Source organism: Salmo salar, chromosome ssa01 (genome assembly GCF_905237065.1).
Source record: "Salmo salar chromosome ssa01, Ssal_v3.1, whole genome shotgun sequence".
NCBI classification, from domain to species: domain Eukaryota; kingdom Metazoa; phylum Chordata; class Actinopteri; order Salmoniformes; family Salmonidae; genus Salmo; species Salmo salar.
In genome coordinates, this window is record NC_059442.1 from 152336112 (window position 1) to 152351340 (window position 15229).

Genomic DNA, 15229 nt, shown 5'->3' on the forward strand with positions numbered 1-15229 from the left:
ATGTATAGCCTCAGAACCTGGTTAAAACTATATCATGGATGGTCAGGCATCCACAGCTCTGTCTATGAATTTGAGCGTGATTCAATTTTTCCAGCCCCATCCCTCAGCTTTTTACTGAAACAGTGGCGGAAAGAACAGTTTGTTATTTTTTCAACTGCTGGTTGGCTACATAACCACTGATTTGCTCAATTTCCTCCTTTCAACAGACCAGGCTGTTTCCATAATGTAGTAGATTCTGATGAACATGGATGAAAACGAGAGTAGGAGAAAGAGAGACTTTCTCATTTATCTCTTCTCCCTCTCCCTCTTTCTGCCCCGCCCCTCTCTCTCTTCCCTTCCTTCTCCCTCTGCAGTCTCTCCAATAACCTCAATATCCACGCACCAATCAAAAGTGAAATCCCATCCTCAGTATCTAAACGCAAAATCAGCACTACTGTGAGTACTGAGATCTCATTGGCTGAACTGACTTCAGACTGTTGGCTGTTTACCTCTTAGTACTTCTATACTTCCAGAAATAAGATCTAGCTGTGCTGTGCTGCTGTGTGGAGCTAATATACTTACATTCCCATATCACTCCCCTGGGCCACCATCAGATCTGCATAAATGGAGTTGTGCCCAGATAGAGATTACAATAGTGAGACGTTTGATGCATCGCAAATGGCACCCTATTCCGTATATAGTGCACTACTTTTGACCATGACTACAGGCAAAAGTAGTGCGCTATATAGGGAATAGAGTGCCATTTGGGACGCAGCTAAATGCATGTGTATTTTTGGCGGGTGTGATATCTATAGGACTGACTGAGACAAAGACAGCAGGCTGCTTCCTCTTCGTCCTCACAGCACACACAGATAGACAAAAGGAGAGGATGCTTCTGGTGTGGATGTTGGATGGATGCCTACTGGATGCCCACTGGCGGATGCTAATTAGCCGTTAGCGTAAGTGCTGATTAGCTGCTGCATAAACACACAGACATGCACAAACACACACAAACATGACAGCATGCACATGCACACGCACCAGCACACACACACACACACACACACACACACACACACACACACACACACACACACACACACACACACACACACACACACACACACACACACACACACACACACACACACACACACACACAATATTACACACACAGTCATGAGACAGGATAGAGGACAGACCAGAAAACCATCTGTTTACATAGTGTTTGGATGCCATTGAAGCACTGAGCATAACACACACTGTAACACTTTGGTCAATGTATGACCTCAGTGAACAGACTGAGAGGCTGTAAGATGGACAGGACTGTCCAGGGAGAAGAGTACTGTCCATATATAAGAGCGGACAGGGTCTAAGTGAGAGCATTCCCCTCTGGACCCAGTTCCATATCATAAAACCCCCTTATAGCACATGACCAACTACCACACGCCCACTTTATATAAGCCTTCACTGCGGCAAAGCATTGTGTGTGTGTGTGTGTTTGTGTGTCTTAGACCAGATACACAAAATCGGAATACAACTAGCACACTGCAGCAAACAAGATTAAATAAAAGCCAGAAATATAAACATATCTTTAAAAAGAGAGAAACAACCGAGACAACTCAATGCCCTCCCTCCATCTAGTCAACCCTCAAGACTGTAGTGTGTCCCACTTGCAAATGGTTGCTTTGACAATTTCAAACTGGAGTAAAAACTAGCTTGTAGCTGGTCAACATCCAGTAATTCAGTTAAGTTATTAAAGAAAGACGGGAAGATGGAGGGAGAGAGTGAGAGAGAGCGAGAGAGAGATATTGAGAAAGAGGACATTAAAAGGGAGAAAAAGGAGAAAAACTATTCAAAGTAAGGACAGTATGGAGGGAGAGAGAGAGGGAGAGAGATATGGAGATAGTTTTTCCCAGTATTTCTCTTACTAAAAAGTGAGAAGTAGCGATAGTATGGTGCAGTCCTTCTTTCTACTAAAGTTTGCCCCCCTCAGGGGTGTGACTGTTCCCCTGGCCCTCGCTCTACACCCCTCCTTGTGCCCCCTCCTCCAGTGGAGGAATTCAGCTCTCCTCAACTAGGACAAAACACTGAGACCTATTTACATTTCATCCTCTCTCAATTCAATTTCAATTCAAAGATGTTAAAATTGCCAAAGCAAGTGAAGTAAATAATGAACAAAAGTGAAATAAACAATACAAATTTAAAGTAAACATTACACTCACAGAAGTTCCAAGAGAATAAATACATTTCAAAATGTCATATTATGTCGATATACAGTGTTGTAACGATGTGCAAATAGTTAAAGTACAAAAGGGAAAACAAATAAACTTAAATATGGGTTGTATTTACAATTGTGTTTGTTCTTCACTGATTGCCCTTTTCTTGTGGCAACAGGTCAAAGATCTTGCTGCTTTGATGGCACACTGTGGTACAGTGCCTTGCGAAAGTATTCGGCCCCCTTGAACTTTTCGACCTTTTGCCACATTTCAGGCTTCAAACATAAAGATATAAAACTGTAATTTGTTGTGAAGAATCAACAACAAGTGGGACACAATCATGAAGTGGAACGAAATATATTGGATATTTCAAACTTTTTTAACAAATAAAAAACTGAAACATTGGGCGTGCAAAATTATTCAGCCCCCTTAAGTTAATACTTTGTAGCGCCACCTTTTGCTGCGATTACAGCTGTAAGTCGCTTGGGGTATGTCTCTATCAGTTTTGCACATCGAGAGACTGAAATTTTTGCCCATTCCTCCTTGCAAAACAGCTCGAGCTCAGTGAGGTTGGATGGAGAGCATTTGTGAACAGCAGTTTTCAGTTCTTTCCACAGATTCTCGATTGGATTCAGATCTGGACTTTGACTTGGCCATTCTAACACCTGGATATGTTTATTTGTGAACCATTCCATTGTAGATTTTGCTTTATGTTTTGGATCATTGTCTTGTTGGAAGACAAATCTCCGTCCCAGTCTCAGGTCTTTTGCAGACTCCATCAGGTTTTCTTCCAGAATGGTCCTGTATTTGGCTCCATACATCTTCCCATCAATTTTAACCATCTTCCCTGCCCCTGCTGAAGAAAAGCAGGCCCAAACCATGATGCTGCCACCACCATGTTTGACAGTGGGGATGGTGTGTTCAGGGTGATGAGCTGTGTTGCTTTTACGCCAAACATAACGTTTTGCATTGTTGCCAAAAAGTTCGATTTTGGTTTCATCTGACCAGAGCACCTTCTTCCACATGTTTGGTGTGTCTCCCAGGTGGCTAGTGGCAAACTTTAAACGACACTTTTTATGGATATCTTTAAGAAATGGCTTTCTTCTTGCCACTCTTCCATAAAGGCCAGATTTGTGCAGTATACGACTGATTGTTGTCCTATGGACAGAGTCTCCCACCTCAGCTGTAGATCTCTGCAGTTCATCCAGAGTGATCATGAGCCTATTGGCTGCATCTCTGATCAGTCTTCTCCTTGTATGAGCTGAAAGTTTAGAGGGACGGACGGGTCTTCGTAGATTTGCAGTGGTCTGATACTCCTTCCATTTCAATATGATCGCTTGCACAGTGCTCCTTGGGATGTTTAAAGCTTGGGAAATCTTTTTGTATCCAAATCCGGCTTTAAACTTCTCCACAACAGTATCTCGGACCTGCCTGGTGTGTTCCTTGTTCTTCATGATGCTCTCTGCGCTTTAAACGGACCTCTGAGGTGCATTTACACGGAGACTTGATTACACACAGGTGGATTCTATTTATCATCATTAGTCATTTAGGTCAACATTGGATCATTCAGAGATCCTCACTGAACTTCTGGAGATAGTTTGCTGCACTGAAAGTAAAGGGGCTGAATAATTTTGCACGGCCAATTTTTCCGTTTTTTATTTGTTAAAAAAGTTTGAAATAGCCAATAAATTTCGTTCCACTTCATAATTGTGTCCCACTTGTTGTTGATTCTTCACAAAAAATTACAGTTTTATATCTTTATGTTTGAAGCCTGAAATGTGGAAAAAGGTCGAAAAGTTCAAGGGGGCCGAATACTTTCGCAAGGCACTGTATTTCACCGAATAGATATGGGAGTTTATCAAAATTGGATTTGTTTTCTAATTCTTTGTGGATCTGTGTAATCTGAGGGAAACATATGTCTCTAATATGGTCATACATTTGGCAGGAGGTTAGGAAGTGCAGCTCAGTTTCCACCTCATTTTGTGGGCAGTGTGCACATAGCCTGTCTTCTCTTGAGAGCCAGGTCTGCCTACGGTGGCCTTTCTCAATAGCAAGGCTATGGTCACTGAGTCTGTACATAGTCAAAGCTTTCCTTAAGTTTGGGTCAGTCACAGTGGTCAAGTATTCTGCCACTGTGTACTCTCTGTTTAGGGCCAAATAGCATTCTAGTTTGCTCTGTTTTTTGGTAAATTATTTCCAGTGTGTCAAGTAAGTATCTTTTTGTTTTCTCATGATTTGGTTGGGTCAAATTGTGGTGCTGTCCTGGGGCCCTGTGGGGTCTGTTTGTGTTTGTGAAAAGAGCCTCTGTGCCAGCTTCCTTAGGGGACTCTTCTCCAGGTTCATCTCTCTGTAGGTGATGGCTTTGTTATGGAATATTTGGGAATCGCTTCCTTTTAGGTTTTTGTAGAATGTAACATCTCTTTTCTGGATTTTGATAATTACTGGTTATCGGCCTAATTTTGCTCTGCGTGTATTATTTGGTGTTTTACGTTGTACACAGAGGATATTTTTGCAGGATTCTGCGTGCATAGTCTCAATTTGGTGTTTTTCCCATTTTGTGAATTCTTGGTTGGTGAGTGGACCCCAGACCTCACAACCATAAAGGCCAATTCAACTATTTTTAACCAGATCCTAATTGGGATGTCAAATTGTATGTTATTTTTGATGGCGTAGATGGCCCTTCTTGCCTTCTCTCTCAGATCGTTCACAGCTTTGTGGAAGTCACCTGTGGCACTGATGTTTAGGCCGAGGTAGGTATCGTTTTTTGTGTGCTCTAGGTCAACGGTGTCTAGATGGAATTTGTATTTTGTGGTCCTGGCAACTGGATCTTTTTTGGGCCTACAGCAGCACCTAGATCTTCTGCACAGATTCTGTCAGACCTGGGCCCTGACAGTAAATCTCAGTAAGACAAAAATAATGGTTGGGGACAGAAGTGCCAGATCATCAGCAAACAGTAGGCATTTTAACTTCAAATTCTCGTAGAGTGAGGCCGGGTGCTGCAGACTGTTCTAGTGCCCTCGCCAATTTATTGATATATATATTGAAGAGGGTGAGGCTCAAGCTGCATCCCTGTCTCACCACACGGTCCTGTGGAAAGAAATGTGTGTATTTTTTGCCACTTTTAACAGCAAACTTGTTGTTTGTGTACATTCATTTTATAATGTTTTTCTCCCAACACCGCTTTCCATCAATTTGTATAGAAGACCCTCATGCCAAATTGAGTCAAAAGCATGAGAAGACTTTGCCTTTGTTTATTTGTTTGTCAATTACATTTTACATTTACATTTTAGTCATTTAGCAGACGCTCTTATCCAGAGCAAGTTACGGTAGTGAATGCATACATTTCATACATTTTTATTTATTTATTTATTTTTTCATACTGGCCCCCCGTGGGAATCTAACCCACAACCCTGGCGTTGCAAACACCATGCTCTACCAACTGAGCCACAGTTGGGTGAATACGTGGTCTGTCGTACAGTAATTTGGTAAAAAGCCACTTTGACATTTGCGCAGTACATTGTTTTCATTGAGGAAATGTACAATTCTGCTGTTAATGATAATGCAGAGGATTTCCCCAAGGTTGCAGTTGACGCATATCCTGCGGTAGTTATTGGGGTCAAATTTGTCTCCATATTTGTGGATTGTGGTGATCAGTCCTTGGTTTCAAATATTGGGGAAGATGCCAGAGCTGAGGATGATGTTAAAGAGTTTAAAATCATCTCTCGCTCTCTCTTTCTCTCTGGGGTAAGAGACAGGAATAGGAGGGTCTGTAGTGGATGAGTTTAGTAAGCATAAACTTTTGAATGTGGTGTTCTTACAGGGAACCCACAGTGATAGTGGTAATAAGGCAGTGTGGGGCATGGAGAGGGAGGGGCAGTATTTAATTAGTCATGGATCAAATGTAAGTGCAGGATTAGCAGTTCTGTTCTTATCGGGCCTAGACCTTAAAGTAATATCTACCTCAGAGGTGGATAAAGGGCGGTTGTTGATGGTCATAGGGGGTTTACTTTTCTGTTTCTTAATGTCTATGCTCCTAATAGGGAGCTGACCGGGTGCAGCTATTTAAGAAGCTTAGACAGGACCTACGGGGGGGGACGAACGACTAGAACTGTACAACATATTACACACTAGATAGGAATTGGGCGGAAGCTCATCTACAGTCGGGGGTGGTATTAAACGATACGTTGAAATAGCATGGAAATAGATGTGTAGAGGGACAGAAATCAGGGAGGCAGGATCTATACAAGGGTGAAAGTAGTGGAAGGGAGGATTAGTGCAGCAACGCTGGATAGGATCTATGTCAGTAAGGGAAGCTGTAACAGGGTTATGGACTCCCAGATCTGCCCTAGTGGCATCTCAGATCATCACATGGTAACAGTTGATTACAGAGCAGGCTGGTTGGAGGAGCTATAGTAGGACGTGCTCATTGTAATGGCTGGAATGGAATCAATGGAATGGTACCAAACACATCAAACATTAAACACACTGTGCTTCTACATCTGCATTGCTTGCTTTTTGCGGTTTTAGGCTGTGTTTCTGTATAAGCACTTTGTGACATCTGTAAAAAGGGCTTTATAAATACATTTGATTTGATTACATTGATTCCATTCCAGCCATTACAATGAACCTGTCCTTCTATAGCTCCTCCCACCACCCATATATTATTTTATTTCACCTTTATTTAACCAGGTAGTGTCACGTCCTGACCAGCAGGTGGAGTAGGTGTACAAGTGTTGGTCAGGGCGTGGCAGAAGAAGTTGGGTTTTCTTTGTTCGGTCTAGGTTGGGTGTTTCTATGTAGAGGTAATTGGGGTGGACTTCCAATTGAAGGCAGCTGTGTGGTGTTGCCTTTGATTGGAAGTCCTATATTAGTTGGGTGTGTTTGTCTGTGTGTTTGTGGGGAATTGTTGTGAGCACTGCTTTTTTTTGGTTTAGCCTGCTGCACTGTCATTTCGTGAGTACTGTTCATTGTTTTGTTTATTGGTTTTTTCAGTGGATGCTTTACTCTTTTTTTTAAATTAAAATATGAGCATCCATATTCCTGCTGCGCCTTGGTCGTCCTTTCAACAGCACCATGGATTATGTGACAGGTAGGCTAGTTGAGAACAAGTTATCATTTGCAACTGTGACCTGGCCAAGATAAAGCAAAGCAGTTCGACACATACAACAACACAAAGGTTGAGATTATTGGTTGAGACTTGAAAAGGGAGGAAAGCTGAGTTTGAGGCAATGGTGGAAGGTGGGCAAAACACAAATAAGGGTGTTTTGCCAGCAGTACTCTGCCCATGGGACAGCTAGGATAAGGTTTACTATGCAGAGGTTAGAGAAGGATATTAGAGACATTTCTGCCTTACTGGGCAGCAGAACTCAGTGTCAGAGAGGGAGTTAGGGCTAAGCAGATGGGTTCCTTTTTACAGGATCAGGTGAAGGGTGCACTTATTAGAGCACGGATTGCCACCCTGACTGACATGGATGCTTCGAGTGTGTTTTTCTTCAACCTGGAGAGGAAGTCGGCACAGCAGAAGCAGATGTTCCATCTACGGCGTCACTCAAGTTGTCTGATCTCGGATCCAGTGGAGATGACGAGGATGACTATGGACTAGAAGTCAGACCTCTACGGAGACTGCAACACTCATCCTCAGTGTGCTCAGGAGACTCTGCAGACGTTGCCTTTGCTTGAGCCAGAGTGCTGGGCTGGATAGTGATCTTTCATTTCAGGAACTAACAGCAGTAGCAGTGCGATGGGGGTCGATGGACTAACAGCTGAGTTTTATAAACGTTCCTGTGGTGTACTGGGAGGGACCTCTTGGAGATCTTTCGGGAGTCCTTTGAGAACTCTGTACTACCAGTCAGCTGCTAGCGGGAAGTACTGTCTCTACTGCTGAGAAAGGGGGACTTAACTCTATTAAAGAACTGCAGGCGGATGTCGTTGCTCTTCTTGGTTTAGAAAATACTGTTCAAGCAAATTGGCTGAAAGGTTGTTTAGACACCATAGTTCACAGGGACCAGGCATACTATGTGCCTGGGCAGACAATGGAACACTTGTTTATTTTGAGAGATGTGATAGACATCAGTACAATGTATGATCAGGATCTGGGACTCTTTTCGATCGATCAAGAAAAAGCTTTTGATAGAGTGTGTCATGTGACTCATGACTTTATGTTTAAGACCATGGAATTGTTTGGCCTGGGTAGCGGGTTTAAATCATGGGTCAAGCTACTGTACTCTGGGGGCTTCTGATATCGTAAAAGTGGGGGGTGGGCTGAGCCGGCCAGTCTCAGTTAGGAGAGGGATACCGCAGGGGTGTCCACTCTTGGGTCATCTCTACTGTTTAGCCATAGAATCACAGCTGTGTAGGCTGCGGGAGAGGCTGCAGGGGTTGTCAGTTCCAAGGGCAGTAGGTGGGGAGACGGTTTCATTGTCGGCTTATGCTGATGATGTAACAGTATTTGTTAAAGGGGAGGGAGATGTAGAAGAGGTTAGCAGGGTTCTAATGTTTGAGGGGGCGGTATCAACTAAGGTGAACTGGGAGAAGAGTGAAGGTCTGATTATGGGGAGATGAGTCAGAGCAGGATCTCCTAGTCTTCCTGGGGGGCTACAGTGGGTCATAGCAGGATCTCCTAGTCTTCCTGGGGGGCTACAGTGGGTCAGAGCAGGATCTCCTAGTCTTCCTGGGGGGCTACAGTGGGTCAGAGCAGGATCTCCTAGTCTTCCTGGGGGGCTACAGTGGGTCAGAGCAGGATCTCCTAGTCTTCCTGGGGGGCTACAGTGGGTCAGAGCAGGATCTCCTAGTCTTCATGGGGGGCTACAGTGGGTCAGAGCAGGATCTCCTAGTCTTCATGGGGGGGCTACAGTGGGTCAGAGCAGGATCTCCTCGTCTTCATGGGGGGCTACAGTGGGTCAGAGCAGGATCTCCTCGTATTCATGGGGGGCTACAGTGGGTCTCTCTCTCTCTCTCTCTCTCTCTCTCTCTGTCGCTCTGTCTGTCGCTCTCTCTCGCTCGCTCTCCCTCTCCCTGTATATCTTTCTCTGTCTCTCTTGTTTGTTCTCTCTCTCTATTTCTCTCCTCAGCCTCTCTGTCAGTGAAGTTCTACAAAGTGTGTAGTTGTACACCACTATATTGTGTCCCATCTTACTCATAAATCTGCAGGGTGCAAAGCAAATGTTCAAACAGTCATTTACTGCCCGGCTCCCAAACCAGCAGGAGCCCATTTACACTTAAAATAAGTTACAAATTACAGATCACAATCACTAGGGTGTAAGGAAAACATGAAAGTATGTCACAAAGATTAGTCTCCGATTGGCACTCGCCTCTCTCCCTCCCAAAACTCTAGCATCCCAGGGACAATGTGAGGCACAAAGCAATCCCAAAAGGTTAAATAAATATGAGAAAGGAACATGAGCGATGCTGGGATGGGTTGTCAAGTGTGTCTTGTGATGTTTTAGCTATTCTAAGATGGCAACCTCAGGCCACCAGCCTCATGGGCAGGGAGTGTTTTCTTGTCAGGTCATGTGGTCACTGGTCAGGAAAAACTAGTCCACAATCATAGGTCAGGTTTACTTTCTGTAGCTGTGTAGTGTAGCTCCCCTTCAACTCAACAAGTGCACGTTTCTTAAAGTCCAAAAGCCAATACGTTTCATATTAATCTCATTGATAATAGTGATGAATAGTGTAGTTGCCAACAGTTCAGATGGATCAGCTGCTTCTATAAGTGGAAGCTGCCCTGGCCTCATGAATCAAGTTTAGCCCACTAGCAAGGATAAACAATACCAAAAGAGAAGCTTGTTATTACGACTTGTTGGACCTGCATGTGAGAGAGGGACTGGACTGGATTGGCAGCAGTGGTTTTGTGTTTGCTGTTTAGTCCAAATCATAACTTCTGCAGAGTGTCGAGTTAGAACAAATAAAGAGGTACGATAATAATATTGTAGAGAGTATGCGCTAAAAACATTAAAAAATGTTGCTTATGACTCTTTCATCTCTGTATTGGGCCAATAGGGTAGGTGTTTATAGTGGGCTGTTGCTAAGTGCTACAGTCTGTCACTCTACAGGTTGGAGATTGCAAGGGACTGCAGGGTTGGAGATTGCAGGGGACTGCAGGGTTGGAGACTACAGGGGACTGTAGGGTTGGAGACTACAGGGGACTGCAGGGTTGGAGATTGCAGGGTACTGCAGGGTTGGAGACTATAGGGGACTGCAGGGTTGGAGACTACAGGGGACTGCAGGGTTGGAGACAGCAGGGGACTGCAGGGTTGGAGACTACAGGGGACTGCAGGGTTGGAGACTACAGGGGACTGCAGGGTTGGAGACTGCAGGGGACTGCAGGGTTGGAGACTACAGGGGACTGCAGGGTTGGAGACTACAGGGGACTGCAGGGTTGGAGACTACAGGGGACTGCAGGGTTGGAGACTACAGGGGACTGCAGGGTTGGAGACTGCAGGGGACTGCAGGGTTGGAGACTGCAGGGGACTGCAGGGTTGGAGACTGCAGGGGACTGCAGGGTTGGAGACTGCAGGGGACTACAGGGTTGGAGACTACAGGGGACTGCAGGGTTGGAGACTACAGGGGACTGCAGGGTTGGAGACTGCAGGCCAGGTGAAATGGAATGGAAAGGGAGTTGGTTTAGAAATCTGTTTATCAATGATGTGTTTATGTATTGTACCTCAGCCTTCCGTCTCCAGGTTTTATAAACAAGATGAGACAGTTATTCTGCCGAGGCAAAGTGCTCCCTCAGACTAGGGTCAGATGGTTTCCCAGACCCAGATTAAATGTAGTCCTCCTACTTTCAGATGAGATTCTCCATTGATAATGCTTTCAAGTCCAGGAGTGAACTTAATCAGGGTCTGGGAAACCAACACCTAAACTGTTACTCCAATGTAAAATAAAACATACAAACTCTCCTTAACCTTCTATCTTCTTCTAGCCTAGACTACACAAGGAGAGCTGGAAGCCTGGCACACAAGGCTACTGTTTACCTAGCAATATTACCCAATCCACACACAGTGACACTGTAGATGGAGACCAATAACATAGCGTAGCAGTGATTTTAGATAACACCTGAAACACACCAAACTAAGGGAGACATCTTGAACTGCAACAGCTGGTTAAAGTCTCGACACATCAACTTCCTCCCTCTCTCTCTCCAAGTCAACTGTCCGTTTGAGACCATCAGGGAGCCAGAGGTCAGCTGCGATAAATGTACAGAGACAGAGGCTTGTCCTGGGGCGGAGAGCGGTGAGACTGTGTAGCTCAGTAAGCAGACTAAGACTTTGGCAGTAAGAAGTTACAGTATGTCTCCTCAAAATATGTTCTACGTTGACTCATTCTTCTAACCACAGCACAGTCTCTTCCAATGGGCTGAGAACGGTACACACACACACACACACACACACACACACACACACCCTGAAAATAAACTAAATGTCTTGCCCTGCTAATCAAACACACTTGTTACTGTTTAATTGTCCCTGCGTGGGCATAACAGTTAAAAAACAGAGGGAAAGAGTGAGGGAAGGAGAGGAAAAGTGAGGGAGTGAGAACACACTGTGATACACATTTTAAATCCTCTTGGATTTATTTCTGTACATAACTAATTCTTTCTCTTTCTCTCGCCCTGTTTGTCTTGCACTCATTCTCTCTGTCTTTCACTCACACGTACACCCACACACTCCAACACCCACACACTCCAACACCCACACACTCCAACTCACACACACACACACAGTTATCGGGATTCACATAAGTATCAAATGAACGTAGTGCTTTTGAACTGAAACAGTACACCCACAGAGTTCTCACATCTGCCACACTAAATTATTCTGTTCACAGTCACTGTTCAAAGGGAACAGACAGGAGACAGGCAGCCTCAGCCAAGACCAAGGCTCGAAGAACAACAACACAGGAGAGAAAAGACAGAGAGAAAGAGGTCTCCTCTCCTCTCTTCTCTGTTCATTCCCACTATATGCTCGCAAGGGTGTCAAACTCATTCCACGAGGGCAGAGTGTCTGCGGGTTTTTGGCTTTTCCTTTCAGTTAAGAATTTGACAACCAGAACTAGACAACTAGACAATCCTTACTGATTAGTGACCTTAATTCATCAATCGAGTACAAGTGTGGAGCGAAAACCCACAGACTCTCGTCCCTCCGTGGAATGAGTTTGACACCCCTGCGAGCATATAGTGGGAATGAACATAAAACACCCGTACGTTTACTATTTCGTCAGTCAGAACCTCTCCTATTATTTTGGGTGTGCGTCATCTTGTGCTTTTCACTAGACATTTAACGTGAGAAATCAAACTTGATCCAGATCCACAGTGACACTGTAGATGGAGACCAATATAATAGCGTAGCAGTGATTTTAGATAACACCTGAAACACACCAAACTAAGGGAGACATCTTGAACTGCAACAGCTGGTTAAAGTCTCGACGCATCAACATCCTCCCTCTCTCCAAGGCAACTGTCTGTTTGAGACCATCAGGGAGCCAGAGGTCAGCTGCGATAAATGTACAGAGACAGGGGCTTGTCCTGTCTTGTAACAGAGAGAGGAAAATCCCCTGACTGGCCTCTCTTCCTGGTTCGTTCTCTCTCTCTCTCTCTCTCTCTCTCTCTCTCTCTCTCTCTCTCTCTCTCTCTCTCTCTCTCTCTCTCTCTCTCTCTCTCTCTCTCTCTCTACAAACACACTCACTCACTCACCAGCGTGCCCCTCCTGTTGTATTGTGCTGGTGTCGGGTCCTGGCTCCATGTCGGGCTTCACAGGTTGTGTGAGGGTTACAGTAACAGACATGACCTAGCCTAGGGCAGATAGAGAGCTCTGCTACTGTCTCCCTGTACAACATACACTCTGCTATGTTCTCTCTCTCTCTCTCTGCTCGCCCCTACAGTCTCTGAGCTGAGCCAAACCAAGGCTGCTGTGTTACATCTGTCTCTCTCACTGCCTCTATGGAGAAAGAGAGAGGGGAGGAAGGAAAATAAAGAGAGAGAGGGACCAGCAGTCTGCCTTTTCCACAATGTTCTCTCTCACTCTCTGATCTTAAAGATACAGTGTCACTTTTCTTTTGAACATCAAAATGACAGTGATACTCGGCACTAATGACGTTTGGCATCTCTGTGTGTGTCTGTCTGTGTCTGTGTGTGTGTCTGTGTCTGTGTCTGTGTGTGTGTGTGTGTGTGTGTGTGTGTGTGTGTGTGTGTGTGTGTGTGTGTGTGTGTGTACTGAATGTGTTGGTGAGAGGGAAAGGGGCAATAGAGCTTTTGGGGAGTCCTTTAACCATTAAGTCCTCTTCTAGAGCAACTGGTTCAGCCCATATAACTCGTAGATAATACAGAAATTCCTGAGAGGGGTTTGAGTTTCCCTGAGAGGAGTTTGAGTGTCCCTGAGAGGGGTTTGAGTGTCCCTGAGAGGAGTTTTAGTGTACCTGAGAGGAGTTTTAGTGTACCTGAGAGGAGTTTGAGTGCCCCTGAGAGGAGTTTTAGTGTACCTGAGAGGAGTTTTAGTTGCTAAAATTCTAATCGTTCGCTTAACTTCAGTTTAAGTGAACAAAATAAGCAGTCATTGTGTAGAGAATCATTGTACTATATATTTAAACTGCTGTGAAATATATTTTCCATAACCAAAAATATTGTATTTTCAGCTGTCTGAAGCTGGTGTACAAAACCGAAAGTAAAAGATGCAAAGATGAAACGTAATAATGGGAAGCATAGAAATAGAGCACATAGAACAGATATACTGTTTCTTAGACTTGCTTTCAATCAGAATGAAAGATCTATAACTCACATATCTATGTGAATTTGATCGGGCCGTCCAAAAAGTTTGTACATTGTAGCTTTAAGCACTCTCAAATATACACTGAGTACATCATTGAGAAACAATCACTTCCTAATATTGAGTTGCACCCCATGTTGACTCCAATGCTCCCACAGTTGTGTCAAGTTGGCTGGTAGTGGATCTCTACTCTGAATAGCTTGTTTCATCTCATCCCACAGATGCTCAATTGGATTGAGATCTGGTGACTGGGCAGGCCACTGCAGTAGGCTGAATTCACTGTCATGTTTAAGGAACCATTTCTGGACAATCCTTGCCTTGTGGCATGGGGCATTATCCTGCTGAAAAAAACCCAGCAGATTGATACACTCAGGGGAGCAACTTTGGTTTCAGAAGTAGGGGGGACATAACCTGCCGGTGGGTCTGGGGGTCCTCCATCAGAATTTTTGATGGCATCTAAAGCTAATTTCCTGCATTTCTACTAGGGCTGTCCCTAACTAAAAAACATATTGGTTGACCAAAAGTAGACTTTTCTTTCGAACAATCGATTGGTGGAAATGTTAAAGCATGTATTTCTCCATATACTGTATAGAAACACCGGATGTGTTTTAATTATGCTCCTGAAGTTGCCGGTAATAGGTTACACCAGTGGTCGGCAACCTTTTCCATTTGGAGTGCCAATTTATTTTACCATTTCTACGAATCTGAGTGCCAGTTATGATTTTCATATGCACATTTTCGTGGAGAAGTTTCATTTAATTTATAATAGAATGTTTATCTAAAAACCATTGTCTGTGGTTAATCTACATTCTATCTAAATGAAAATTATACAAATCTAAAAGTAACTTATTGCCATTGCCAACAATGTAAAAATGACCTACATTAAGCCAACACATAAAAACATTGCAGCTTGCAGGTAGAAAATATCCTGATAAAATAAAAAACATCCTATAAATCACATTGGCTATGCATGACCTGTCTGCAACAAACTTTAAATATTGAATCAACTATCAACTGGGTTACCAGGAACTCGCACTAGCAAACTTGACACGTTGTATGAAATGTTCTGGGCCCTCAGAGTTTCCTGTGCCAGTGACCTTGGGACATACACAGCTGTAGGTTATTTGTGCAAGGGATAAGAAGTAATCAGGTATTTTATGATGTTTCCCCTGGATCAGAGCATTACATTTTTCACTTTCATGCTGAGTGGTTATCAAAAGGAAGAGAGCTGTAAATATTGTTCAAATACTTTGAGGAACTATTGTCATT

At 44.0% G+C, this 15229-nt stretch overlaps 1 protein-coding gene across 2 annotated transcripts in view; it reads right to left on the reverse strand.

The window, feature by feature from the left end:
* Positions 1 to 13128, reverse strand: part of LOC106568602 (disabled homolog 2-interacting protein) — a 237122-nt gene extending 223994 nt beyond the window's left edge. For both annotated transcript variants that reach the window (XM_014139089.2, XM_014139084.2), the window contains exon 1: positions 12892 to 13128. In XM_014139089.2, the coding sequence (XP_013994564.1) occupies positions 12892 to 12982 (91 nt within the window). In that variant the 5' untranslated portion in view covers positions 12983 to 13128. The remainder of the gene's footprint in view (positions 1 to 12891) is intronic.
* Between the last annotated feature and the right edge of the window lie 2101 nt (positions 13129 to 15229).